Consider the following 26,864-nt stretch of genomic DNA (forward strand, 5'->3'; position numbering starts at 1 on the left):
ACCTTGGATTCCTGTGTGTGTGTGTGTGTGTGTGTGTGTGTGTGTGTGTGTGTGTGTGTGTGAGAAACAGGCCTGTTTCAACAGGGCAAGCAAACCAGTCAATTGCTGGGGGCTCCCAAACAATGTGATAGTGTAACATACAGTAGTAAAATTTCAATTATTTCAATTTGAATTAGATGTAATTCTGTATCTTCTCTTCTATGCAAGCTATTCTAATATAGATAATCTAGATACCAAAGGAAATAATTAAATCTGCAAGCTAGCATGTCTGTATACTAATCTTAAACTTAAATTAGCTTTGGGTGTTTTTGTTTTTTATTTCTAATTTAAAGAAAATATTGTGTTTAATGGTATCAGTGTGCTGAACCACCATCCCTGCTAAGCCTTATAATATGTTCATTCTAAAAACTGGGGTGTTGGTCGCTTTTTGCGGGAGTTCTTCTTCTTCTGGCCACGTCATGCATCTTTACATACTTACAGTAGGTCACACGTACAGCCTCTAAAAGAGGATCCAGCTCAGGTTTACTGAATGCGAGCGGCTGGTGGAGCAATGGGGACTTCAGAAGTGGAAACTCAGATCTCAGTAGATCATTCACCCACAGTAAAACCAAAGAAACGAAGGAGTGAAGATTCTGACTGAGTACTCTCTCTCTCTCTGACTGAAAATAACCTGGAATCGGATTAATCCGCTCTGAAAGGAGACCGCATCACACCCGCCCAGTTTAATATGATTCTTCCGCATGCTCGGTGCAATTACCCATTCTCACCAGAGAGGGAGCTAAATCGGACATCAGCTTTAATCTTCCTTGTTTCAAAATATAAACATAAGTAATATCCAGTACACTAAATCAAGGCTATAAAGATACATGTTACACAGTCTGACAGCTTTAGCACTTTCTATTTTATTTATGAACCTCTCTATTAACGAGTCCTCATATTTCACCTGCCACTGGCGTATTTGACATTTCAGCCGGCCTTTCTCGTAACCTTCGTTTTTTTACTAATATTTTATGCGCTCGTGAGATGCACAACATGTCATACTATGCATAATTTACACCCTTTATATCCTTTATAACAACGAGCAAATGGTAAATGAATATAATAATGTAAGAATGTTGAGCAGACGATAAAAATCATCATGTCTCGTGCCGCATGCATCATTTCCTCCGTCCGAAACCTACAGATCAAGCCTTGTGGAACGGGCGGAGATGGAATCGGAGCAGCCTTTACTGCGCTTCCCCATAGCATGAAAATCAATTTCACATCTGAGCAATTATGGCGCAAGGACACTATAGTGCATAGATTATACGGCACAATATGTCCGCCCATAAATTCAGTTTCAGACGCCGTGCTCTCGCCACTGTCGCACCTGGAAGGCTGTCTGAGGGAGGGAGGGAAGAAGGAGGGTAAAAAAAAGAAAAGAAAAAGAAAAACTTCCAAGCGTCAGGGTGATAAGTGAGGGAAGAGCGATGGCAGGGCGATAGATAAAGCGAAGGAGCGCGTGCATCAAATATGGCCGTCCCTGGGAACCTGTTCGTACGTGTTGTTTGGCGGTTAAAGGCCGAGCTTTTTACAGCAGAGATTAGAGGCCCTTTTGCAGGAAGAAGAAAGCCTGACAAAAGCAATGACAGGCTTGTCTGAAGCTGGAATAACCTTCAATAAGAAGCCCCATCTCCGCAGAGGCCCCTGTCTGTCTCCAGTTGAACCACAGCATAAAAAAAGAGAGAGAGAGAGAGAGAGAGAGACCAACGTGCTGGATTGAAGCATCAAGGCTCAAAGCCAGGCGTTTGGTATTCCAGCCGCCCTGCACTTCAATGCCACAGCAAGACCTCCTTCTTTTCGCTTTGAGGACCAACTTTCCACATCGACTATTTAAAATCCAGGTGAAGCGGAGCGCTGCGACGTGTTTAATACCGAAGAGGAGCTGCAGACTTTCCAGAAACTGCAGAAAATGAAAGAAAGAACACCTCGGGAAACAGTGAAAAGTTGACAAATCCTGGAGAACAGGTACTCACATCTGAACTGCTCAGCACTTCACTTCAAGAAGAAAGCCAGGAACGACAGGAAAGAGGAATATCAGGAAAGGGGTGAGAGAATCTGAAGTATAGAGGTAGACTTAGTAAAGGATAAAAGGAGGGGTGGGGTATGATGAAAGCAGTCTGTAATACAGAGGGAAGAACTTGTCAGGTTTTTTTTTTGAGAGGCCATTGTGGTCTCCGCTTTGGAAACGCCGCCTAACTCGAAATCAATACAGATTAACGGGGTGTTAGCGTCGAGTACGCCACTTTTTCTGACTTTAGGCTAAAATTATTTATGTCCTTCTCCAGCAGTTTGCTCTGCGGCGTTAATTGGCTTAAATGTTCCTGCTGTGGTTTAAATGAGCCAATAACAGAATGTTACAGAATGTAATTTCTGTATTTCTGAGAAAATAATACATTTAACATCAGCGGTTCTCAAACTGTGGTATATCGAGTACGATGGTACTTAAAGTATCCTGAATTGGTAGAACCAGTTTTCTGCCAGTTCACATTTAAAATGAAATTGAAGTTCGAAGTTCAGTTTATACTGAGTTAACTGAACTAGTTCACGTTCATTAGTTTTTTTTTTTTCCTTTTAATAAATAGGCTGATATTCTTTTTCAATAGAACCCCTTTCTACCCATCCATCACCAGCCCAAAAGCATTGTTACTCCCAAAATAAATATATATAATATATCATATGCCACGTTGATTCTAATTATAAACCTTTTAAACTCTCTTGTTCTGGCTTTAACTCACATTAGCAATGATGCTAGTGTGTTTACTGCCTAAAATCTATTTAATCTAGAAAAAAACTACCTTCCAAATTAAAGAAATTGTTAGTGTTTTTAATCTGTGTTTGTAGCCTTTAAGCTTCATTGACTCCCATTTAGAGTGGGTGAATCTGGTTAAAGCTTTCTTTTAGCTTGCCAGCTTGTCTCCTGTTCTAATTCTGTGTTTCTTGATGTGGTTCTGTGTTTTATTGATGTAAAAATGAGTAGATTAAGACAATATCAGCATCATTAGCATCACAAACAGACTATTTTCACGCCTATTTTTCCACCTGCATCGTTAGAATAGCATCTAAGTTCAGGAATATATCTACATTGATGGGTGCGGAGGTCTGGAAATAAATGAAGGGTTCAGGTGAATTTCTGGCGTTTTGGTAGCAGCAGTGCACAAACCCAACTTTTACATCAACAATAAACAGAATAGTAAATAAAATAACATTGCTGTTCCCGTAAATGAGCTGCTGGAGCTCCTTCACAGCGTCAACCAGCAGCTCAGTTTCCTCTGCTTTAAGAGAAGCATTTGTTGGACACGTCCAGGTAGCTGCACCGTTACAATAGCAATCCACCAAAGTCAGAGCTCACCTGGTTCTACTCTTAAAGGGACAGAAACATTGACATGCTGTCCTACATCAAGCTGCATGGTGCACTGTTGATGGCTCACCTATAGATCGCTAAAATAGAGCCCCAGTATATTTTTTTATGTGGTTTATCTTGTTTTAGCACAAAAAAAATACATACATACTTGTGGACGGATTAGTATTGATGGTGGGTGCAGTGGGTACAGTGCCCACACTTCACTCCATCCTGACAGAAACTTGAGACTTTTGTCAGGAGTCCCTCAGAGGTGCCTGAGATACCACCCTAAACCCCCCGAGAGCCCGTCTGTCACTGTAGTAATAGTCTAGAAGAGCGTCTCTCTTAACTCTAAAGAACACGAGCAGCGATAAAGGTTTCATTTCTTCTCCCTCTGACATCAGCTCTTATCTGAAGTCTAACTTTATTTGTCAGGGAGGTTATTGACTGAGAGTGAGCTGAAATTTCTCGCTCGGGGGAAAGAGGATATGACCCCCGGTTTATCAGCGGTGGACGGAGGTGTGTGTGACCGGACAGCAAAGAGGGTGTCGTTGGTATGCTTTCAGTTTCACTGTTTAAAGAAACCTTTGAGAAAAGACATTTTTTATGATGTTAGATGTCTCGGTTTTGCAGTCAAAAAAGAGTAAAGAAAATCTTGTGTTGGTGATGTGCTGATCGAGGTAGAACATTATCTATTCCAAATCTGGGCTTTTCTGCAACAGTAGGATTAAAATTCAATACCCAAAAGCTACTGACTGAAATCAGTAGCTTTCGGTACTATCAAGTAGCGAAAGGTCTAAAAATGTTTTGCTTATTTTTGATACTTTGCATAAAACACACATAAACATGCCAAAAATGGAGAAGTGTGGGGAGCGAGGTAAACATGTGGAAGTGCTCTAAAGTCTGGGTCTACTTCTAAACATTCATCCACACTTCATTTTCATTCAAACTCCAAACTTGTCAAAATCTTAACACTCACTCTCTAGCAGTATACATTGATTGACACCAATAATACAAATATAATGTAGTTTTTCCAATCGAATGCTCTGATTCTTATATTTACATATTACATATATATTTAAATACCCATTAATACAATTATGTAACATGCTTAAAAGCATTTTTCATGAAAAATGTCACTGGTGTTCTTTGGCATACACAGTTTTTTAAATAAATGTGACAAAAAGGTGAAATATAATCACATGTCTTTTGCATATTCGTACAGCCAGTAAGTTGTGTAGTAATGTACATAAAAAAGAAGTAAAATATTAAATGTGAATGTAGGGTAGCAGTAGGTTTTCCAGTTGTTTATGTTTTATGATTTTTTCGGTTTCCTATCGTTTATAAAAAAATATCGAAAAAAATATATGGGCTAATTTAAACGTTAGAAAAAAGGCATTTTGCTGTTCCAAAAATGAGCATTCTGTAGAAAGACGCACCTCAATAAGTGTATAATTTTATATGTATTATTAAACCGTATTATTTTGTAGCATCCTCAGCAGAATTTTATATAAATTGCCGATCCTATAATAATACAGTGATGCCGGCAGTACAGTGTTTTGACTGTAGAGCCGCTGGCGCTACACCCTCACAGTGTCACCCTGAGTCAGACTCTGATTTGGTCAGAAACAACCTTTCTTTCTCATCTCCATCTGCCTGTCCCTCTCTCCTCTCCTCTCCCAGACCTTGTTAGCAGGACATCCACAGCAGTGGAAGTGACATATCGGAGCTGAGAGCAGGAATGGAAGCCAGGCCCTGTAAAACCGAGCCTCTCTTCAGGCTGCGGAGAATAAATTGGCATCGCGGGCAGAGCTGTTCCTGATAGAACCCGTATAACTGCATCACGCTTCTCCGTTCTGCTTTAAGAAAACGCAGGATGCAGGTGGAGCGTGGGGGGGGGTGGTGGGGGGCTGATATATGAAGCCGCAGTGCGACGTAATTGTCGAGCCAAACGTCCTTTTAATTAGGAACGACGAACCTTTCCATTCATCTGCTATAATTGAATTCTGAGCGACTGTGAGAGTTACGGAGGAAGAGAGAGAGCAGGTAGAAATGAGGACCTGAGACATGATGAAGGTGTGATGCAGCAGAACTGTCCAGAGATTCCCACTGAAGCATCAAAACTATGAATGAACACATGTGGAGTTTTATGTACTTAACAAAAAAAGGTGAAATAACTAAAAAAAACATGTTTTATATTCTAGTTTCTTCAAAATAAAAGCCCCCCTTTGCTCTGATTACTGCTTTGCACACTCTTGGCATCATTCTCTCAATGAGCTTCATTTAAGAGGTGGCCACCTGAAATGAAAAGTTTTCCAACAGTCTTAAAGGAAGGAAGGAGTTCCCAGAGGTGTTTATTAGCACTTGTTGCTCCTTTGTCTTCTTCACTCTGTGCTCCAGCTCACCCCAAACCATCTGGATTGGGTTCAGGTCCGGTGACTGTGGAGGTTCAGCTCATTTTTTATTAAGTACATAAAACTCCACATGTGTTCATTCATAGTTTTGATGCTTCAGTGAGAATCTACAATGTAAATAATCATAAAAATAAAGAAAACGCACTGAAAAAGAGAAGGTGTGTCCAAACTTTTGGCCTGTACTGTATCTCTCTCTCTCTCTCTCTATCTCTTTCTCTCTCTTTCTAAAGACTCTGTGACGCTTCTTCATTCCGGCTATCTATCTATCTATCTATCTATCTATCTATCTATCTATCTATCTATCTATCTATCTATCTATCTATCTATCTATCTCACTTTTTTGTATTTCAGTTCAAATTAACTTTATTAGTATGACTATTAACTATTAAGTGTCAAAGACTGAACATATAGTAAGACATCAAAGAGAATATTAATAGAAACATCAATAAAAAGAAACAATGATAATAATAACAACGATAACAATAGTAATAATACAAATAATAATAGTAACAACAATAATAATAACAACAAAAATATCAACAATAATAATAATTAGAATAATTAGAGTAATTAGAATAGTCAAGTATAATTTTAACAGTTGTTTATTGGGGAGTTACTCACTGTCCTTCTCTCTTTTACTCTCTCTCTCCTTCTCTCTCTATCTTTATCTCTCGCTCTTTGTCTCTCTCTCTCTCTCTCTCAAATTCAAATAGATTTATTGGCATGAACCGTTAATAACAACTGTTGTCAAAGGCAAACAATTCAACAAATACAAAAATAATAATCAAATTATGCCTGAAGTGAAGGATAACAAATAAATTACAATATGTGAAAAAGAGTAATAAATTAATGTACATATATTTTATGTAATAATGTATATTGTGATATACGTAGGGTGGTTTAGTGGAATGTGGGTCTCTGGTCTCTCTCTCTCTCTCTCTGTCTCTCTCTCTCTCTCTCTCTCTCTCTCTGTCTGTCTCTCTCTCTCTCTTTCTCTCTCTCTCTCTCTCTCTCCCTCTCTCTCTCTGTTTGGGTTGCTCAGGCTCAGTATTGATGAATTGACTTCATAAAGCAGTGAGACAGCTCACGTTCTCTCAGTACTGATCAATGCCAGAGACCATTCCTTCAGCCTCATTTGGGGAAGCTATCTCAGGCCGCTCTGCTCTCCAGCGCGAGTTTAAACCGACGTCAACAGGATATTGTCCTTAAGCAAACGTCCTTCCAGCGCTTCGGGTCCACAGACACCGAGTCCGTTTCATACGAGGCGTTTCTTAAGAAATGCATTTATGCATGTTTTTGGCGTCTCTGTCTTCTTGTCTTGTTCAATCTCCCACTGCACGACTTACATCCCAATATTCAAAAACGAAGGAAAGGAGTGGAAATGCACAATATTATTGTGAATCCAATGCAAATGTGACTTTTTTTTGTTATTAAACGGGCGGATTAACGCTCAGGTTACATTAGGCTGCAGCCTCGGGGCCAATGCAGTGATTAGGGCCCACTGATTGGCCACGTATTACTCAATTTTCTCAATTGATTTTTTTATATTTTAAGAAATTTGTGCCCCCATTGGCCCATTTTTGTGATAAACATTTTTATGAGTTAAGGATTGGTTCGGCAAAATGCTTAATTTTCACCCAACAACCCGCAAAGTCCCACCTAGCCTCATTTGTGGCTGCTTGTGTGCTGTTGTTCTGTTTATCGCATGTCCGGATAGCAATAGTGCTAATCCAGCAAGATATATATAGAGCTACACTTCATTTTCCTCCAAACTGTTGACACATCATCACTGTGCTGAATACTCTCAGACATTCTCTCTATTTACAGGTTGTTAAAGGTGGAATATGGAGCTACACAATCATTTATTCCTCTATTAAAGCTCTCAGTGCGTTACAATATTCCAATTTTAAAAAACACCAAACCTACCCCGAGATACTGATTCATTTTAAAACAGCGTATAATAATTTGTGTCAAGAGCTTTACGCATCACAGTGTTTTCTGTGTCCTAGTTTATGAAGTAAGAAACTGCACAAGTTCTTAAGCAGAAGAGCAGCACTTATTAACAGCACAACTGAATTTATTCACTCTTTTAAAAACTGTCTCTGCATGTCAAGGTTGTTTATGAAATCTCATGCATGAGGGAGCGTTCACCGTATCCTCCCTTGAAAGCATTTCAATTACAGATAGTGTTGCATTCGTTGTAAATATTTACCGCGGTGTGCTGAGAGAGTGGCTCCGCGCGGGAGCTGGTGTTTCTGGTGGTTAAACAGCTCTGGAAAAAAATTAAGAGACTACTTCTTAACCATTTCTGAATCAGTTTCTCTGATTTTGCTATTTATAGGTTTATGTTTGAGTAAAATGAACATTGTTGTTTTATTCTATAAACTACAGACAACATTTCTCCCAAATTCCAAATAAAAATATTGTTATTTAGAGCATTTATTTACAGAGAATGAGAAATGACTGAAATAACAAAAAAGATGCAGAGCTTTCAGACCTCAAATAATGCATAGAAAACAAATTCATATGAATAAAGATTTAAGAGTTCAGAAATAATCCTGGTTTTTAATCACAGTTTTAATTTCATGCATCTTGGCATCATGTTCTCCTCCACCAGTCTTACACACTGCTTTTGGATAACTTTATGCTGCTTTACTCCTGATGCAAAAAATCAAGCAGTTCAGGTTGGTGGTTTGATGGTTTGTGATCATCCATCTTCCTCTTATTTATTCTCCAGAGGTTTTCAATTAGGTAAAATCGTAAAGTCAAAGACACTCATTATTTTTAAGTGGTTTATTATTGTTTTTTCAGAGCTGTATGTGTCTCGTGAACGCTGGAAAACTAGGATTCTGTACAGTTTTATGGAGTATTAATGTGGCTTCTCTGCAAGCTCTGGTTCTCCCCACCTCCCCAACCCCCTCCACACTCTTCCTCCAGACCGACATGTCATTACGTTTCTCCCGGGCGACCTTGCCGGCACGGTGCTCGCTCTGCCCACAGTGAAAAATGCCTCTAATTGATAGTGCCACCTCGACAGCTTGTCCAGAGCCGTGGCCCTGTTGGCAAACACGCTTCATCTGCCTGCATGTCCAGCGTCGCCTCGGAAAGTGCAAATGACACCGGAGCACGGTGAACCCGGAGCAAAGAGCCACCGGCACGACCTCTTCATTCATCTCAGAGATGTGAAAATGCTACGGTGGAAAAAGGGAAAAATAAGCAAATAATAAAATAACAAATAAAGTCACTGAATAATTCAGAGCATGCTCATTACCCATATAAAAAACAACACAGTGTTCCCCCTCGACACCAGAATTACCAGGCATACAGTATATCCTAGTGGTATTGTTGATTTTGTGACTAATAAAGAGCTGTTTTTGAGCTGTTTAAAAGTTTTAAAACACCCCTATTTAGTTTAGTAGTCCAGACAAGCTGCTTTTTTATCTAATCAATGACATTATTACGGCAGTTCTTCTTCTCCTGTCAGATTAACTCTAATTCTAATTCTCTTCTCTGCTGAAACTTAGTAAGACTCAGTTCTTAATCATGTTAATCTGAGCTAAAGGCTAAAGCTGCTGTTTCCATGTGGGTCAGCCAGACGTCTTCCTGTAGCAGTTTATTTTCTCCAGTTTCTAAGAGTCTTTATTTGAAGGTGTAGAAACAGTACTCACCGCTCTCTGACTTCATCTGTAATTTCTCTAAAGAAAAGACTTATGGGCCATTACACTAAATGGGTGTAATTTCCCAAATAAAACATATATTTTTTAACTTTTTTCAACTCTGAATCTAATAACACATATATTTCACTATTTAAAACATGTACTGGTCACTCACTCCTGTTACTGGCCTTATTCCTGTTACTTTTTATGTTTTGATTAACAGGACTGAAAGTAACAGGAATGAGTTTTTAGCATAGAATTTGCAAAAACATGAAAAATAGCTAAATGATGCCCATGATAAAAGCATTTTTAATTTTTTTTAAAAATAAACAAATAAGTTCAAAGCCAGACGTCTTCCTGTAGCAGTTTTCTTCAACCTTACACTAGGAGTGATGTGAGGAGAGAGTGCCATCTACCCACCCTGAAACATCATCAATTTTGCTCTCTCTCAGACTCCGGCTGCTGATGTCGAGCAGCATGAGCAGAGATTCAAATCATAGCGAATCACAGTGGAAGCGCCTTTCAGATTCACATTCATTTTCTTTCTCAAAATGTAATATTAGACACAGAGACCACAAAGGAACAAAGAGACACTAGTTTCGTAACACGTGCAAAAGTAATTAACCCCCTAAACTTAGTAACTGGTTTCCAAGCAACTGAACTGAAACCGAAGGCTTTTTATACGAGGAGCTTCTTCCTCACATGGCTGTGGAGATATTTCAGCTGTTCTTGTCGGGGTTGATGTGGTTTTATGAACATTTGAGGTCCTGCCACAGCATCTCAGCGGGATTTAGACCTGGCTGTAGCTCGATGATGAAGTGTTTACCTTAGAATCTGGAGGCCCTGGGTGTGAACCTGAGGTCTAGTGGTGAACAAAGTGATATCACTGCTATTCTCACACCATTTTAACACTTACCAGACACCCATGGTTTACCTATGGTAATTCACAGAGAAAAATAAGAGAGCACTTAAGAATGATGAGTTTCTTTGATTTTACCAAATTAAAAACCTCTGGAATATAATCAAGAGGAAGATGGATGATCACAAGCCATCAAACCACCAAACTGAACTGCTTGAATTTTTACACCAGGAGTAAAGCAGCATAAAGTTATCCAAAAGCAGTGTGTAAGACTGGTGGAGGAGAATATGATGCAAAGATGCATGAAAAAAAAATGTGATTAAAAACCAACCAGGATTATTCCACCAAATATTGATTATTTCTGAACTCTTAAAACTTTATGAATATGAACTTGTTTTCTTTGCATTATTTGAGGTCTGAAAGCTCTGCATCTTTTTTGTTATTTCAGCCATTTCTGCATCATTTTCTGTAAATAAATGCTCTAAATGAGAATATTTTTATTTGGAATTTGGGAGAAATGTTGTCTGTAGTTTATAGAATAAAACAACGATGTTCATTTTACTCAAACATAAACCTATAAATAGCAAAGCTGTAGCACCTCTATTTTTAGTAGTGTATATTTTGTCTGTATTTTGTCCTTTATGAGAATTAAAGAGTTAAAGATTAAAGAGTGACAAAAATGTAAAATGCTAGAAATCTGACGCGAATAGCAAATCTTTGCTGACTGTAAATAAAAATGCACATGCTTAAAATTTCAGCCCCAGCGAAGTGTAAAAAATAGACGCATGCTATTGATGTTGCTTTTGATGTTGACACCGCAGCAACATCCGGCGCTTCACCGGCGCTCTGTAACGCTGCACTGCTTTCTATTAATCTCAGGGAATGTCACACGTAGTGATCCCTCGCACCAGGAATCTTAAAACACGTCACCGACTTCCACGCTGAAACGTTCGCATCTGTTTAACAATTCGCTTTAAGGTTATTTTTAGCAACATATATCGAGATAAAAGAAAGCAAATAGTTAATCTTCTACTGTACAGTATCTGTGTGGCAGATCTGAGCAGCTGTAAGTTATGACAGTGGCAAACAGCCCACCCCCGACGACCTACACATAGATAAATATATTACAATAACTACATATTCACATATTCTCAGTTTTGACTTAGTTATATGAACTTAATACACATTAACAGCCCAAAAACACAGCTACAAATAATAATAAGACTATTTACAACAGACCACAAGTTTTTCAATGCTTAATTTCTTTCTACAAGTACAGCTGTTCAACTAAGATCAATCATATGTACGGCTACAGTACGCAAGAACAGCCAAAACATTAAGTACATACAAAAACCCAACCAAAAAATGTAGGCGGCCTATTATTGTGCTTCATCTGTCTCATTTACAGTCGCAATTCTATGATAGTTAATTAGCTAGCTATCGTATTAATCCAGCATGTGCGCCATTTTACGACTAACCAATGCATTTGTATCACCTTCATCAGAACGCTGCTGAGAAGGAAGGGGTTAAAACAACCAAGGCCCCGCCCCCGTAATGAAAAAACATGAATCGGATTGGTTAAACTGTCCAACGACTTTGCTAATAGACTCATTACCACCATATACCCTTCAAGAAATCAGTAGAAGGGGCGCACAGACACAAAACAATCCAGAGGTCAAACACGGAGAAAAACACAGGCAAGAAATAACGCTTTGTAATGCTGGGGAACCAAACAATACTCGGCACATGTGTGTGTATGTGAAAGGGCTTTATATACTGTGGGTAATCGGCAGGTGGAGGGTGGAAAGTAATGAATTACATTTACTCACATTACTGTAATTGAGTAGATTTTATGAGTAATTTGTAATTTTTAAAGTAGTTTTTAAAATAGGTAATTTTACTTTTACTCAAGTAGATTTTTAGATGGATACTTTTACTTGAGTAGAATTTTAGCAAAGTAAAGGTACTTTTACTTAAATAAAATTTTTCAGTACTTTTTCCACCTCTGGTAATCAGTACTCAGGACTTCCTGGAGGTGTCATGTGTGGGGTCATGTGATCGGGTGAATGTGTGATGTCAGTGTGTGGTGCGTTCTGGGTAGTGTAGTTAGGAGACTGGAAATCACAGGCAGAGCTCGGTGTGGGAGAAACAGGAGCGCTTTCAGCACCAGACGTGACAGAATCACTGTCACTCCTTCTCTGAAGGGTTATAAGGGTCTTTAACGCGCAACACTTATGATGAGTTATGATCACGTCTGAATGTGTTTTCTCTCTTTTTTCTCTTTCTCTCTCTTTTTATCTCCCCTCTTCCCCCATATTATATTCCAGCGCTCCAAAATTGCCGTGTACGAGAAAATGTGGTCTTACATGAAATCGGCCGAGCCGTCCGTCTTCGCCAAGACCACTCCGGACGGCGTGGCTCGCGTCCGCAAGTCGAAGGGCAAGTTCGCCTTTCTGCTGGAGTCCACCATGAACGAGTACATCGAGCAGAGGAAGCCCTGCGACACCATGAAAGTGGGCGGAAACCTCGACTCTAAGGGCTATGGTGTGGCGACCCCCAAGGGCTCAGCATTAAGGTGGGTGGAATAATATAACAATATTCTCCATGTTGTTATAGTATTCCACCTACCCTGATGTCTTGTGTTGTCATTTCTCTTCTTCTTCTTCTCCTCCTTTTACCCCTTTTCTCCTCCTCCTTTTCCTCCTTCTCCTACCTTATTCTCCTTAAACCCTTATCCAAAACTAAACCCCCATCTTTAACCACACTAAACCCTCTCAAACTCCTCTAAACCCCCTCTAAACCCCCTCAAAACCCCCTCTAAACCCCCCATATTCCTCTACCTTCCTTTTCCTAATTTTCCTAATTTTTGTCTCAATGAACCTGACGAGGTAACAGTATAACACTTTCTTTAATGTTTTATTTGATTCAAAGTGATGATAATGATGACGATGATGATGATTATTATTACTATTACTATCTTGTCTTCTTTTCTTCTTCTGTGTGCTTCTGTGTTCTGTTCCTAATCGAACTAGACATCCAATTTAGAGTATTATTATTATTATTATTATTATTATTATTATTATTTGGGGCTAAGTGTTGTTGTGTAATAACCATTTCACCTTTTACGTCTCTAATCTTTCTTTCTTTCTCTCTTACTGTCTCTCTTTCTCTTCTTCTTCTTCTTCTTCTTCTTCTTTATTCTTCACTATCTCTTTCTTCCTCTCCTCCTCTCTCTCTCTTTCTCTCTCTCTCTGTCTTGTGTGCTGTCCTTCCTGACTGTTGTGTTGTCACTTTTAATTTAACAGTTCAACGGTTTTTCAATTTAGCTTGTAAAAGCTGCGCTGTCACTTGTGACGAATGTTAATTGCATGGTGTTTGTTGTTGTTACTTTTCTTCTCAATGACGAGTGTCCCCATCCCGCACACTTCAGCTCCAAACAGCGTAACCCTCCATGCCACCTTTTGATATTTAACACTTTCTTTGCTCTGAGCGTCTCTTTATCTCCATATCCGTTAAAAAAAATCTTAACCAAATTGTCCTTTCGTGCTCTTTCAATCACCATTCTGAACACTGATACCATATTATATATTATATTATACATATATATATATATATATATAGATTTTAATGACTGAAGACTGAAGAATTGAAGAATAGTATAGTATAGTAGTAGTAGTATATATATATATTTCTTTATACATATACATATATACACATTTATATATACATATATATACATATATACACACAGTATCATTATAGCTCTACGTGTAACAGTAGCACTACTACTACTACTACAGTTACTACTACTGTGCTATTGCCTTAGCATCATTTTTTTACGCACCTGTGCATTTTCTTACAAGTTATGTTTTATCGTTTCAAGAAATGCTGTTAACCTGGCAGTTTTAAAACTGAATGAGCAAGGCCTCTTGGACAAATTGAAAAACAAATGGTGGTACGACAAGGGAGAGTGCGGCAGCGGGGGAGGTGACTCCAAGGTCAGCCTCAATGTCACCAAAATCGGGTACCATAGTGCAGAGTAATCGGCAAGGCTGTTATTCCTGAACCAAAGGCCCCGTAGAACCGTCACGAGCGGCTGCCCTCTCTTTTATTCCCCACACCTTCACTCTGATTCTTACTGTCCCTCCAAGATTAATCGCAGAACCCTGACTTGGCTAACGGAGGTAAAAAAAGGACCAGTACGATTTTGTCCTACTGAGGAGAGATTTTGTAAGTAAGTAAGTAAGTAAGCAGAAAGCAGCTACGAGCGTATCGTTAAAGACGAGCGTATCGTCCAGATTGTGTTTAGTTATGCCGTATGTCGTTACGAGGTCGTAAAGCAGTTATTGCGTTGATATTTACCGCTAGCGGTCAGGGCTCATTTGTTTTTCCGTCTGTTGCTATAAATGTTAAGTGTGTGGTTGTGCAGTGCATTACTCTTTCTCTCTCTCTCTCTATATTTATATATATTTATATTTATATTTATATATATATGTGTGTTTGTAAGGGATCTCTGAAATGACTGACCCTGCCCAGCAGTTGGTGAAAGGAGATGTTCTGTTTGGTCTTTTTTTACCCTCTGCTGGGCAGCTGTCGGTAGGAAGCCCCATCTAATCGTACCGTATCTGCACTGACCACTGATACTGATACTGATATTCTCCAGGGAAAATATATATAGTGCATATTGTCGCTGTCCAATGAAAAAAAACACTTATTTCCATTTTTCTCTATTTTTAATTTAGAACAGACACACTGTTCCTTACACTGTGCCAAGATTTCTTGAAAAATGACCTAAAATAAACTCTTTTTACATTGACTTCCATTGGAAGTTTGCAAAATTTGAAAGTTTCTCTCTCCTGTAGAAACCAGTTGCTCTTTTGGAGATAAGTGTTTTTCATTGGACAGCGACAATATAGGAAAGGTTCAAATTGAGCAAATCGAAGGAAACTGTTTTTACAGTGTTTTTTTCTACAGTAATGTAGAATCTTAAATCAGCTCTTTTGAGGGACTACTAGCTCAGGGGTGTCCAAACTACGGCCCACGAGGTATTTTAGAAATAAGATTAAATTTTTAGTAAAGTCCCACTTTTAAGCAGGATTTTATAATGTGGGATTCAAAGTTTAAACGCCCAAATCTCCTCATCTCCTTTCCTTCCTTCTGTACAACCAAATTAATGTTCCTAAACTTTTGGCAAAACATTGCAACTCAGAAAATAGACAGCAAATTCAGAACATTTTAGGCACATTGGGAAAATTGTTATTTTATTATTTTTTAGGTTCAGTGTGTTTAATGTTTAATATGTCATGAATCATGACATAGATAGATAAATATAGATAAAGATGGATAAAAATAGTAATTTAGTTAAGTGAAATGATGTATAAAATGATAATAATTAAGACAGTTGTATTATTATTATAAGTATTATAAGTAGTATATTTCATTATTTGTTTTATTACGGAGTCTGTGGCCCATGACTGCACATATATTTCTATATTTCTCCTTCTGTTTCTCAACAAGAAAGGTTTGGACACCCCTGCTCTTGCTGGTCTTTTTTTTTTGTTTTGTTTTTTAGTTTTCCCAGCATCCTAAACACCAAATCATTAAGAACATGGTATAACATAACATTGGTGGAAATGCCACGGATGGTGGAGGTGTCATGGCTGCTGGGTTGGAACACAAAACAAATATATATATATTATCTATTGAACCCCAATTGAAAAAAACACTTTTGTATTGTAATGTTGGCTTATTATTATTATTATTATAGTGAGGTACAGTGTTTCTCACTCCTGCTCATGGCATCCCCTCCCCGTCCTGCACATTTTAGAGGTTTTTCTGCTTTACTGCTTCAACGCACCCACAGCAGCTCTAAAAGGGCTGGTTAATGAGTCCCTGATTTGCTGAATCAGGTGTGTTGGGAGCAGGGAAGACACTAAATGTGCAGGATAAGAGGACTGCAGGACCAGGATAGAGAAAGAACACTGTGTTTTAACACTATGGGTTACAGTTCTCAGCAGAAGTCTTCTGTATCTGAAGCCCTGCATAGTTTTAAGCTTGCCATCAGCTGCCGGAGCCCTGAGAGAGCACACACAATAGACCTTGCTCTCTCTCTGGGTGGGTACAGTACAGTAGATGGCACCCTCTTTTTGTCCTCATCACTCCTAGGGTGATGTGGATCAGCACAAGGCTGCGTCTGTGAGCTGATGTATCAGAACCGAGCATCACTAGTGATAGAAGGTTATACAGCTCTGGAAAAAATATATAAGAGAGCACTTAAAAATGATGTGTTTCTTTGATTTTACCAAATTGAAAACCTCTGGAATATAATCAAGAGGAAGATGGATGATCACAAGCCATCAAACCACCAAACTGAACTGCTTGAATTTTTGCACCAGGAGTAAAGCAGCATAAAGTTATCCAAAAGCAGTGTGTAAGACTGGTGGAGGAGAACATGATGCCAAGATGCATGAAAAAAAAACTGTGATTAAAAACCAACCAGGGTTATTCCACTAAATATTGATTTCTGAACTATTAAAACTTTATGAATATGAACTTGTTGTTTTCTTTGCATTATTTGAGGTCTGAAAGCTCTGCATCTTTTTTATTATTTCAGTTATTTCTCATTTTCTGTAAATAAATGCTCTAAATGAGAATATTTTTATTTGTAATTTGGGAGAAATGTTGTCTGTAGTTTATAGAATAAAACAACAATGTTCATTTTACTCAAACATAAACCTATAAATAACAAAACCAGAGAAACTGATTCAGAAACTGAAGTGATCTCTTCATTTTTTCCAGAGCTGTACAGCTGAGTAGCAGCTGATTGGGTGGGACAACTGGCCTAGCTAAATTTGGGTAGAATAAAATGAGAGAAAAACTTCATCAAACTGCAATCAAACTACATAAAAAGAAAGATTCCAGGCACATTGAAGCACCCCAACGCTTTCCACACACCAAGCCTCTCCACTATACAGAACAACAGACGTTATATGATATATACAGTTATATATATATATATATATATATAAAACATAAAAATATCTCCAAATCCAGAGTCGCAGCTACAGCAGGATCCACTGGATGACTTTCTGTAATCTAATCTCAGCTATAAGAAAATTGGCCGCTTTTCAGCCTTTTTTAAAGAATTACACACCAAACGAAGGACATCATACAAACTCAAGTTTAAATTTAAGTTCAAAACGCTCCTTTTTTGCTATTTGTTTAAAGAGAGATGAGCTAAAGAGGAAAAGTTCACTCCTGAAGGTTTTCTCCGAGTTTTAATGGACGTATTTTTGTCTCCATTCAGACACATAAAGGCCTCCTGTCGTCTGGAGGTCATCACTGACTTTGTGTTTTGCTCTTGATCAATTTTTGACTTCGAGAGCCGAGGACGTTATCGATCGGCCCGAGCAAAGAAACGCAAAGAACCAAGTGCTTTAATCCTCCATATACTGATATACACTACCGGTCAAAAGTTTTAGCAGTTTTATGATTTTTTCCATTTATTTTACATTAAATAAGATTACATTACATTTGTCAGATGAATTTGATTTACAACAGCAAAAGAGGAAATAGAATTTCAAGGCAAAAACATATTAAAGATATTTATACAGGGCCTAAAAGAGATCAAAAGATAATAGTGTAATAGAGGAGAAAAGGAGGGGAATAAGGAAGTGTGGTTAGAAGTAGTTAGTGTGTTAGAGGTGTTAGGAGAGTAAGTGCTCTTTGATGAGCTCTGTCTTTTTGCCATTTAAGCTCAAGTCCAGCCGAAAAACCGAAAACTTTTCACTGGTAGTGTATATACATATGTATATATTTATTTTTATATATACAGCTCTGGAAAAAATGAAGAGACCACCAGAGTTTCTCTGATTTTGCTATTTATAAGTTTATGTTTGAGTAAAATGAACATTGTTGTTTTATTTTATATATAAACTACAGACATTTTTCCCAAATACCAAATAAAAAACATTCTCCCTTAGAGTATTTATTTGAAGAAAATGAGAAATGACTGAAATAACAAAAAAGATGCAGAGCTTTCAGACCTCAAATAATGCAACAAAAAAAAACAAGTTCATATTCATAAAGTTTTAAGAGTTCAGAAATAATCAATATTTGGTGGAATAACCCTGGTTGGTTTTTAATCACAGTTTTTTTTTTCATGCATCTTGGCATCATGTTCTCTTTCTCCACCAGTCTTACACACTGCTTTTGGATAACTTTATGCTGCTTTACTCCTGGTGCAAAAAATAAAGCAGTTCAGTTTGGTGGTTTGATGGTTTGTGATCATCCATCTTCCTCTTGGTTATATTCCAGAGGTTTTTATTTTGTTAAAATCAAAGAAAATCATCATTTTTAAGCGCTCTCTTATTTTTTCCACAGCTGTATGTATTTTTAGATCTCCTTGAGATCTTTTTGAGGAGTGCAAAATGTCAGAAAACTAATCCAAACACCGAAGGCTTTGCTATTTCTTCACCTCTCTTGGCCGACTCAGACAGAAGCAGAAGTAGGCCATGTATTAAATATCGATTTCAGCACTGCACTATTTTTTCCTCTCTCTGCCACCGTTATCCTCTCTTTTGTCCAGGCGTTTAATAGTTAATAGCTGCGTCTGCACTGTGCCCACGCTTCTCTTCGCTCGGGCTTTTCCTAGTCTTTCCTGTTCCTTTTCCTGCACTGTTTCAGCATCTCTCAGCCTGTAGAAGCTCGAGATCCTGCTTTAAATTTAGTTTTAACCAATAGCGAGTCAGAGCAGAAACTCTGGGGCCTCATGTACTAAAGTTACGTACGTAAAAAAAACATTTCGTAGACTGTACTTTAGGCTCACTGTCAGATTTACTAAATGTGATTTGAGTTTGAGGATGCATGTTCCACCACGCCAGTTTCGTTTTTAGTCGTATATATGTTTTTAAGGTGCTTTTATCAGTTAGCGCCACCTAGAGGAAACTACAAATAGTAAAAAATACTATAATACTATGATCCACCCATTATTGTAAGCCATCAGTGGTTAAAATCAGTCAATTACTCAAACAGTTTTATCGGATTTCTGAAATAATAATCATTAATCAAAGTGTTTCAACTTAGCCCATTTTTCAAATAAGAGTATTCCAAGGCCATATTTTTACAATACCGTATTTTTTGCACCTAATTATAAGGCATACTACCAATAAATGTTTATTTTCTGGTCTATAAGGTGCACTGAATTATAAGGTGCATTTTAAGAGACACCATTTTAAGAGAAACTAAATTAAGTAAAGCTAAGCTAGGTAAACAAAACTGTAATAAAAAAAGGCTTTCTTTCAAAGTCAAACGAGTCCTGGATGTTATTCTACACAGATTTCTCTCCTGAAAACTGTTTATTTGGGTGAGTAAAGCCCTTCTGTTTATTTAAAGTAAGCTTAGATTCCCTAATTTCTCCAGCACTAAGGCTGGAGCATTAGCATTAGCAGCTAACCACTCCAGCAAATAACAGAAGTCCACTCTGTGCTCCAGCTCACCCCAAACCATCTGGATTGGGTTCAGGTCTGATGACTGTGGAGAACAGCTCATTTTTTGTTATGTACATAAAATACATTAAAAAAAGACATTACCCTGGATACCGTGGCTCTTGATGCATCACAAAGACTTGCTGTCTTGGTCACAGATGCTCCAGCAAGACGTGCACCAACAATTTGTCCTCTTTTGAACTCTGGTGTGTCTCCCATAATGTTGTGTGCATTGTAATATTTAGAGCAGAACTGTGCTCTTACCCTGCTAATTGAACCTTCACACTCTGCTCTTACTGGTGCAATGTGCAATTAATGAAGATTGAACACCAGGCTGCTCCAATTTAGACATCAAACCTAAAATCCCACACTAAAATGATGACAGGTGTTTCAGTTTCATTGTCCAACCTCTGTATGTTTATATATATATTAAGTGTACGCAACATTTTAGTAGAAATTTCAAGTCTTAGTACATGAGGCCTCACTGATACAGTGGTTTTGGTACCTGCAGTCGGTTTCTTTGCTTTGTCACGAGCAAAAAAGCAGAGAACTCCCTCCTGGCTGTGGAAGAAGGTGACGGGTTGTATGAGCTTTTATAATCACCTGTTCTGTTGCAGCTTTGTAGCGTTTTTTCCCTTTTTCCCCCCATTCTGCAGCGAGTTTGAAGCCCGAATGGTCGACACAAAGTCGGAGAGCCGGCTCTAATGAGCTTGTGTTGGGCAGACAGCAGCGGCGGCGGCTCGTCTGGACCGAGCTGCAAAAGCCGGCTGTGAAAAAGAAAAAGAAAAGAGGAGAGAAAAGAGGAAAAAATAATAATACCCGCCGAGCCACCTGTACCACACCGCCACCTTCTCCTCTCCGCCCCCGGCAGACTGCTGCCATCACTTCCCTCTGATTGGTTTTCTCACTCCAGTCACACCAAACACTTAAAGGATAATTACACTGTTAATCAATGTCTCTCCCCGAGCCAAAACCAAACGCAGAGATGGAGCGGCTCACTTATCAGCGAGTGGCCGCCGCACACGCAATGAATGTTTAAGCCACTCTCGAGTGTGGAGAAGGTCTTTCGTACTGAAAAACAAGAGAAAAAGAGAGAAAAAGAGAGAAAATCTGAATTTAAAGCAATTGGACAATATAGGAGATCAGTTCAGTTCAGTTTATTTCGATTTAACCCCTTAAATAACAGGCCAGGATTTAATGCCTGACATTAAATCTTGACTAAATCTTGAGCTTTTATTTATATATTTAAGCATTACATAAGAAGCGTTTTATTTGATAAGGAACATTACTAAAAAAAAAAAGCAATTTTGTAATGAAAATAGAAATAAATCTACTCAAAAGCCAAAATATAATAAATCAAATCATAATAAAATAGGCTCTTTCCTAAACTTGTTAAAATCAATATTTTCCTAAAAATACAAATCAAACAGTTGATTGTCATCTATTTTTAGTTTTTGTCTTTATTTCAATCCTGCAGAATTTGGGTTGACTCCTGTTACTGATCTGGAATTATTAAGTAATATTAAGTAGAAAGTGAACCTGTAGGAGATTTTAAAGCCCTAAAAGTTATTTTACTGCAGAAAAAAGGGTTTTGTGTCACCTACACCTGTAGACTGAATACAGGACTTACAGTAAAGGCATTTTTTAAGGGGTTTTAAGTTACAAACCTTTTTGCACATAAGCGACAATATTACAGGAATAAAAAATATTAAGTGCATTAAGTGCTTTCACACACACACAAAAAGAAATAATAATAATAATAATAATGATAATAATCAGTATTCAAAACCAAAAAGGTGTAGTCTGAAGCTATTGCTTGTTTTGACTTTGACCTTTTTAATTCTTTGTTAATGTTTTCTTATATCTTATATCTGATACCATCAGATCATATTACACACATACACATAAATAATACAGAAGATAGCAAAGTGTTTTTCAACATATTAACATACAATATCTGAGCCTCCCATCAATTATAGTTTTATTAATTCATACCTCATATATGGGTACCACTTTAAAATAATTCTACCTTTATAAAGGGTTTATAAATGGTTTACAATTAGTTTATTAATAATTACTTATGAGGTTGTAAATGCCTTAAAAATCATTAATAATCAGTTATAACACGTAATATGTAGAAAGGACAACAATGACCTGTTGTTTGCCAAATAGTGAACCCACAGCCATCTACATTGTTGCTCTTTCTATGTATGTGTTATAACTGTTTATTAATGATTTTTTAAGGCATTTACAACCTAGATAGTAACCATTATTAAACTAATTGTAAACCATTTATAACCCCTTTATAAAGGTAGTCTTATTTTAAAGTGGTATCCATATATGTATAGTTGCTCATCACCTTATCTTATCTTATCTTTAATGTTTTTTTGGGGGGTTTTTTTGCACAGAATTTTGCACAGGAGCATGTGAGCATGTGATGCTGTATATTGTTTAGGTGAACAATGCAATTGAATGAAAAAATGCGGATGCAGATACATATATATACAAATATGCCGATTTATGCAAGCTACATATATACACATGTTTTATATTTTATATATATTTATATATATTTATATATATATTTCAGTGTAATTGTTTTGGTTTTCCTTCTTTTTCCTTTTCTTTTTTTAACTTTAATGTTTATTAAATGTTTACCTATATATATATATATATATATATATATATATATATATATATATATATATATTATATTATATAGTAATTATGTTAGTACTGGGTTTTTTTTCTCACTGTGTTACAACTCTCCTCAGCCTGAACAAAATATTACTGGTAATTTTTGTTTGCCTGTCAGTCAATAGAGGGTTCCAGCCCAGATCAGACCCAGTCCAGGTTGAATCCGACTTGTCTGTGTCCTAAACGAATGCATTTTCCTCTGCTCCTATAGATCAGCAGGTTGTATCTTCAGAAACCTGCCTGTTCTTCTGTTAACAGTGTATGCCGATTACTCAAAGCGATATGGGTAGGTCCTGGCACCTTAGCGTAGCTCTGCTGGATAGAAGGTAATAGTATGCCTGCCAGTGTTGTGTTGTTGAAAAAAAGTTTTAAAAACAGTAATGGCCAGGAGTCCTGCTTTATCGCTTTGTAAAGTATGAAGTAGATAAGACTTGAATAACATAAAATAACATAATATAATGTTATTTATGTTATTTCCCACGTGAAGAACTCCTGTAAACCTTGCAGTATTGAAACTCAGTGAACAAGGCATCTTAGCCAAGCTGAAAAACAAATGGTGGTACGATAAGGGTGAATGTGGGACCAAGGACTCTGGAAGTAAGGTCAGTCGCTGCAGGTCTTTTTGTACTGATTCCAAATTGCATTTTGACTTACTGTTCATATGCAAAGAAAATTTTTATAACAGTTTAACAGTTTAGAAATACTTTCTTTTTTTTTCCTTCATTTCATTTAATTTAATGTGTAAAACGAATCTTTTTATATATTTTATATATATATATATATATATATATATATATATATATATATATATATTTTTTTTTTTTTTTAGGCCACGTAAAATATAAATATATAATAAGGAATTAATAACAATTCAAGGATTAAATCTACAGTGGCCTTGAAGCTTTGAAGCTTTAAAGCTTTGCACATTTCCCCACGTAAAAAAAACAAAAAACAAACAATGTTGATAATATTGATTATTACTACTACTGCATTCTCTTTTTTGTATATATATATATTTTTTTATATATGCATATGCATACATAATAATGAAAAAAAAAAGGAACGAATCACTGTAAATGGTTATGATACTGTAAATCAGGTCATACTATATGCTGTATACTGTAAATTGTATACTGTATACGTGGGGAATTAAAAGTAAAAAAATAAAAAGTGCAAAAGTGGATTTTTTTTAAAAACAATATACATGTTTAAATTTTTTTAGTAAAACAAAGTGTTATTATTCTTATTCTTATTGCTTATTTCTTCCATTTGACATATTCATGACACGACAACCATTATGCTGCTGTTTCTATTTACCAAACTTTTAATTAAAATTTTGATTTATAGCGTTCTTACTTATTTGCATGATTTGTGTCTATTAGATTGTTTATCTTCTTGTGCTGTGAAGCAGACAACAAAACCCCTCATTGCGTCAAACTGTTTGGGTGTGAATCGCTCCGGCTCGGTCATTTCCTCTCGAAACAGAGGCGCCGCAATGAACGTTTTTTTTGTTGACGCACCACAAGAAGTTAAAGAATACAATAAACGCCTGCGTTAACCCTCTGAGATTTTACCCGAGGTAGTGACCCGCCCACCGTCAGCTCAGCCAATCCGAAACGCCACTTCAACGGCAGCCTGCAGCTCATAGGGTTAAATTGCAAATGGTATAAACTCTTATGAACAAATTTTTAATGAATAAGTTTGGGAGGTAAGCAGCAGCAGAATGGTTCCAATTTTAAACCAATTCTTAAAATCTTAAAGTCTCTTTTTTGCTGTAGAATATTATTATTAAAAGATGAATCAGACTGTTAAAGGCTAACAGGCTAACAGAGTAGCGCTAGCTTTTTTTTTGGATGAGCGAATGTAGACGTTTTTAAAGGAAGTAAGGAAGGGGTTAAAGTCTGAGGTCGGACCTGTACGTAACTGACCAGCTTCCTCAAACTCATGAAGAAGAAGAAAAAGAAGAAGCTAAGAAAGAAATGAGAGAGAGAGAGAGTAGGAGAGGATTGTGTAGAAACTTTAATTTAGAACTTTTACTACATTCACCAAGTTATGCTAGTCATGCTAGTTATGCTAATGCTAATGGTTGAGGTTGAGGTATAGCATTGGCTCCTCTGTGCCTCCTAGTGGAGCGCTGATGGATCTACGTCAACCTGGAGGTCCTCAAACGTCCTGGAGGGTGTAGAGACACCAGATCCTGAAGTCAATTCTAGTTAGTTTTGTCCTAAAAATGTCCTTTTCCATCATAATCATCCTCCAGTGTTTGAGTTTTAGCTCTTTCCCTTTGGATTCCATCTGATTTCCTTTGGGAAGGAGCAAAACTGGAGCTTTTTTTTTAATATTTAAGTATATAAGTATATAAAGTATATAAAGTATACCAGAAGTCCTGCTTAATTTATATATTTATATATATATTTATCTGTACCAGAGAATGTTTGAGATGATGTTTCAGAGAGTAGGTTATGCTGTAGGGCACAGAGTGAAACAGTGAAATGTGTTTTTCTGTGAATTTCTCACCACTGCAAAGCGGTACTAACTGTCTCCCTCACTTCTCTTAGGACAAGACGAGCGCTCTGAGCCTCAGCAATGTAGCCGGAGTCTTCTATATTCTGGTTGGCGGGCTGGGTCTGGCCATGATGGTGGCTTTAATAGAGTTCTGTTATAAGTCACGGGCAGAAGCCAAAAGGCTGAAACTCGAAAAGAATGCCCAAAACTTTAAGCCCACGCCGCCGGCCAACACTCAGAACTTTGCCACGTATCGAGAAGGCTACAATGTGTACGGGACTGAAAGCGTTAAGATCTAGGGGTACGGATCCCAGAGGGGCTTTTCCTCTTTACTGTACTGTCTGTGCTTGTCCTGCCTGCTCACTGTAAGTGTCTATGTGTGTGTGTGTGTGTGTGTGTGTGTGTGTTGATGATTTCATATCATTAAGTGTTTTAAAGTGTGTACAACGATTGTGTGGGTTGATGAAAAAAGATGACAACAGTACTACATTAAGAAAAAAATATTCATATTATTATTATTATTATTATTATTTTTATTTTTATTAAAATATGTCAACGTTACTACATTAAGAAAAAAAATTATTATTATTATTATTATTATTATTATTATTATTATTATTATTAATAATAATAAAAGATGGCGTTACTACATTAAGATAAATGATCATTATTATTATTATTGTTATTATTATTATTATTTTTTTTTATTTATTTCCTAAACCACCATGGCTTTCAAAAGTTCCTTACAACCACAAACTTAATTTTGTTTTATTTTATTGAGATTTTAAATTATAGACCAACACAAAAAGATGACAACGCAACTACATTAAAAAAATGATTATTATTTTTATTATTAGTAGTAGTACTTTTATTATTATTATTATTATTATTATTATTATTATTATTATTATTATTATTATTATTTTCCATTTTCTAAACTACAGTGGCTTTCAAAAGTACCTTACAACCACAAACTTTATTTTATTTTATTTTATTTTATTGAGATTTTATATGATGGCCCTTTCATACACAACGGTTATTTAAAAGTTTACAAATTAGAAAATACAAAGAGAATAAAAAAAACATGTAACAATAAAAATGGAAATAAAAGAACAAAATAAGAATAAAGCATTAATTAAAGATGATTAAAACAAAGAAAAGTCAAATTAAATGTAAAAGAATAATTGTTATATAAAAAAAGGTTTAAGAACAATGTTAAAAGCAAATACAAGACAATATAATTAAAAGACAAGACTTGTTGGATTAAGGTGGAGCTGAACTGTGTGTCTGCGGTCTGTAGAAAAACACTGGACACCCTAAAAGTTGGAAAAGCTCAGATTTTGTGTTGATCAGTGTTGATGCTCATATGCTGACAAGAAAGGCAAATCAGTCATCATCAATTAAAATTAGTTAATCATATCCTACATCAAACGACTATTATTTTAAAAAGTGAGGGAAAAGTGGTTTTATATGATTTTATATGATAACATATCGAATATTTATATGATAACCACATACTGAAATCTTAACCCCGGCTCTTCAGGTTAGTTTAAAGGATGTAAAGTATAAACAGCAGTAATATTAATATGCACGGTGGCGTATTTCGTACGCTGCTGATCCTCTTTACATTCACTGTTATACTGAGCTTAGCTGCTCATCATCCTGCCACTGATTTTCAAAGCATTGCATCAGAAATTGCAGCGTGTCATGGAAACACATTGAGTTAATGGTGTTTATATTCTGAGAGGAAACCGTGTCAATACTCAAAACCTGCACTGAGTTTCAGTGATGCATTCTGGTCCAGAATAATACGAGCTGGACTGACCAGAGACCACAGAAAAATATAAATACACCAGAACCTCCTGT

At 36.9% G+C, this 26,864-nt stretch overlaps 1 protein-coding gene across 5 annotated transcripts in view; it reads left to right on the forward strand.

Moving 5' to 3' along the window:
- gria3b (glutamate receptor, ionotropic, AMPA 3b) overlaps nucleotides 1-26,864 on the forward strand; it is a 184,665-nt gene that overhangs the window by 154,115 nt on the left and 3,686 nt on the right. For 2 of the 5 annotated variants that reach the window (XM_049484369.1, XM_049484372.1), the window contains exons 13-15: nucleotides 12,639-12,886; nucleotides 22,981-23,095; nucleotides 25,052-25,299. In XM_049484369.1, coding sequence (XP_049340326.1) covers nucleotides 12,639-12,886; nucleotides 22,981-23,095; nucleotides 25,052-25,297 — 609 coding nt within the window. In that variant the 3' untranslated portion in view covers nucleotides 25,298-25,299. Of the gene's footprint in view, nucleotides 1-12,638; nucleotides 12,887-14,194; nucleotides 14,310-22,980; nucleotides 23,096-25,051; nucleotides 25,300-26,864 lie in introns of those variants that run through there. The other 3 variants (XM_049484373.1, XM_049484371.1, XM_049484374.1) reach the window with 3 other exon arrangements.

Source organism: Astyanax mexicanus, chromosome 10 (genome assembly GCF_023375975.1).
Source record: "Astyanax mexicanus isolate ESR-SI-001 chromosome 10, AstMex3_surface, whole genome shotgun sequence".
Lineage (NCBI taxonomy): Eukaryota > Metazoa > Chordata > Actinopteri > Characiformes > Acestrorhamphidae > Astyanax > Astyanax mexicanus.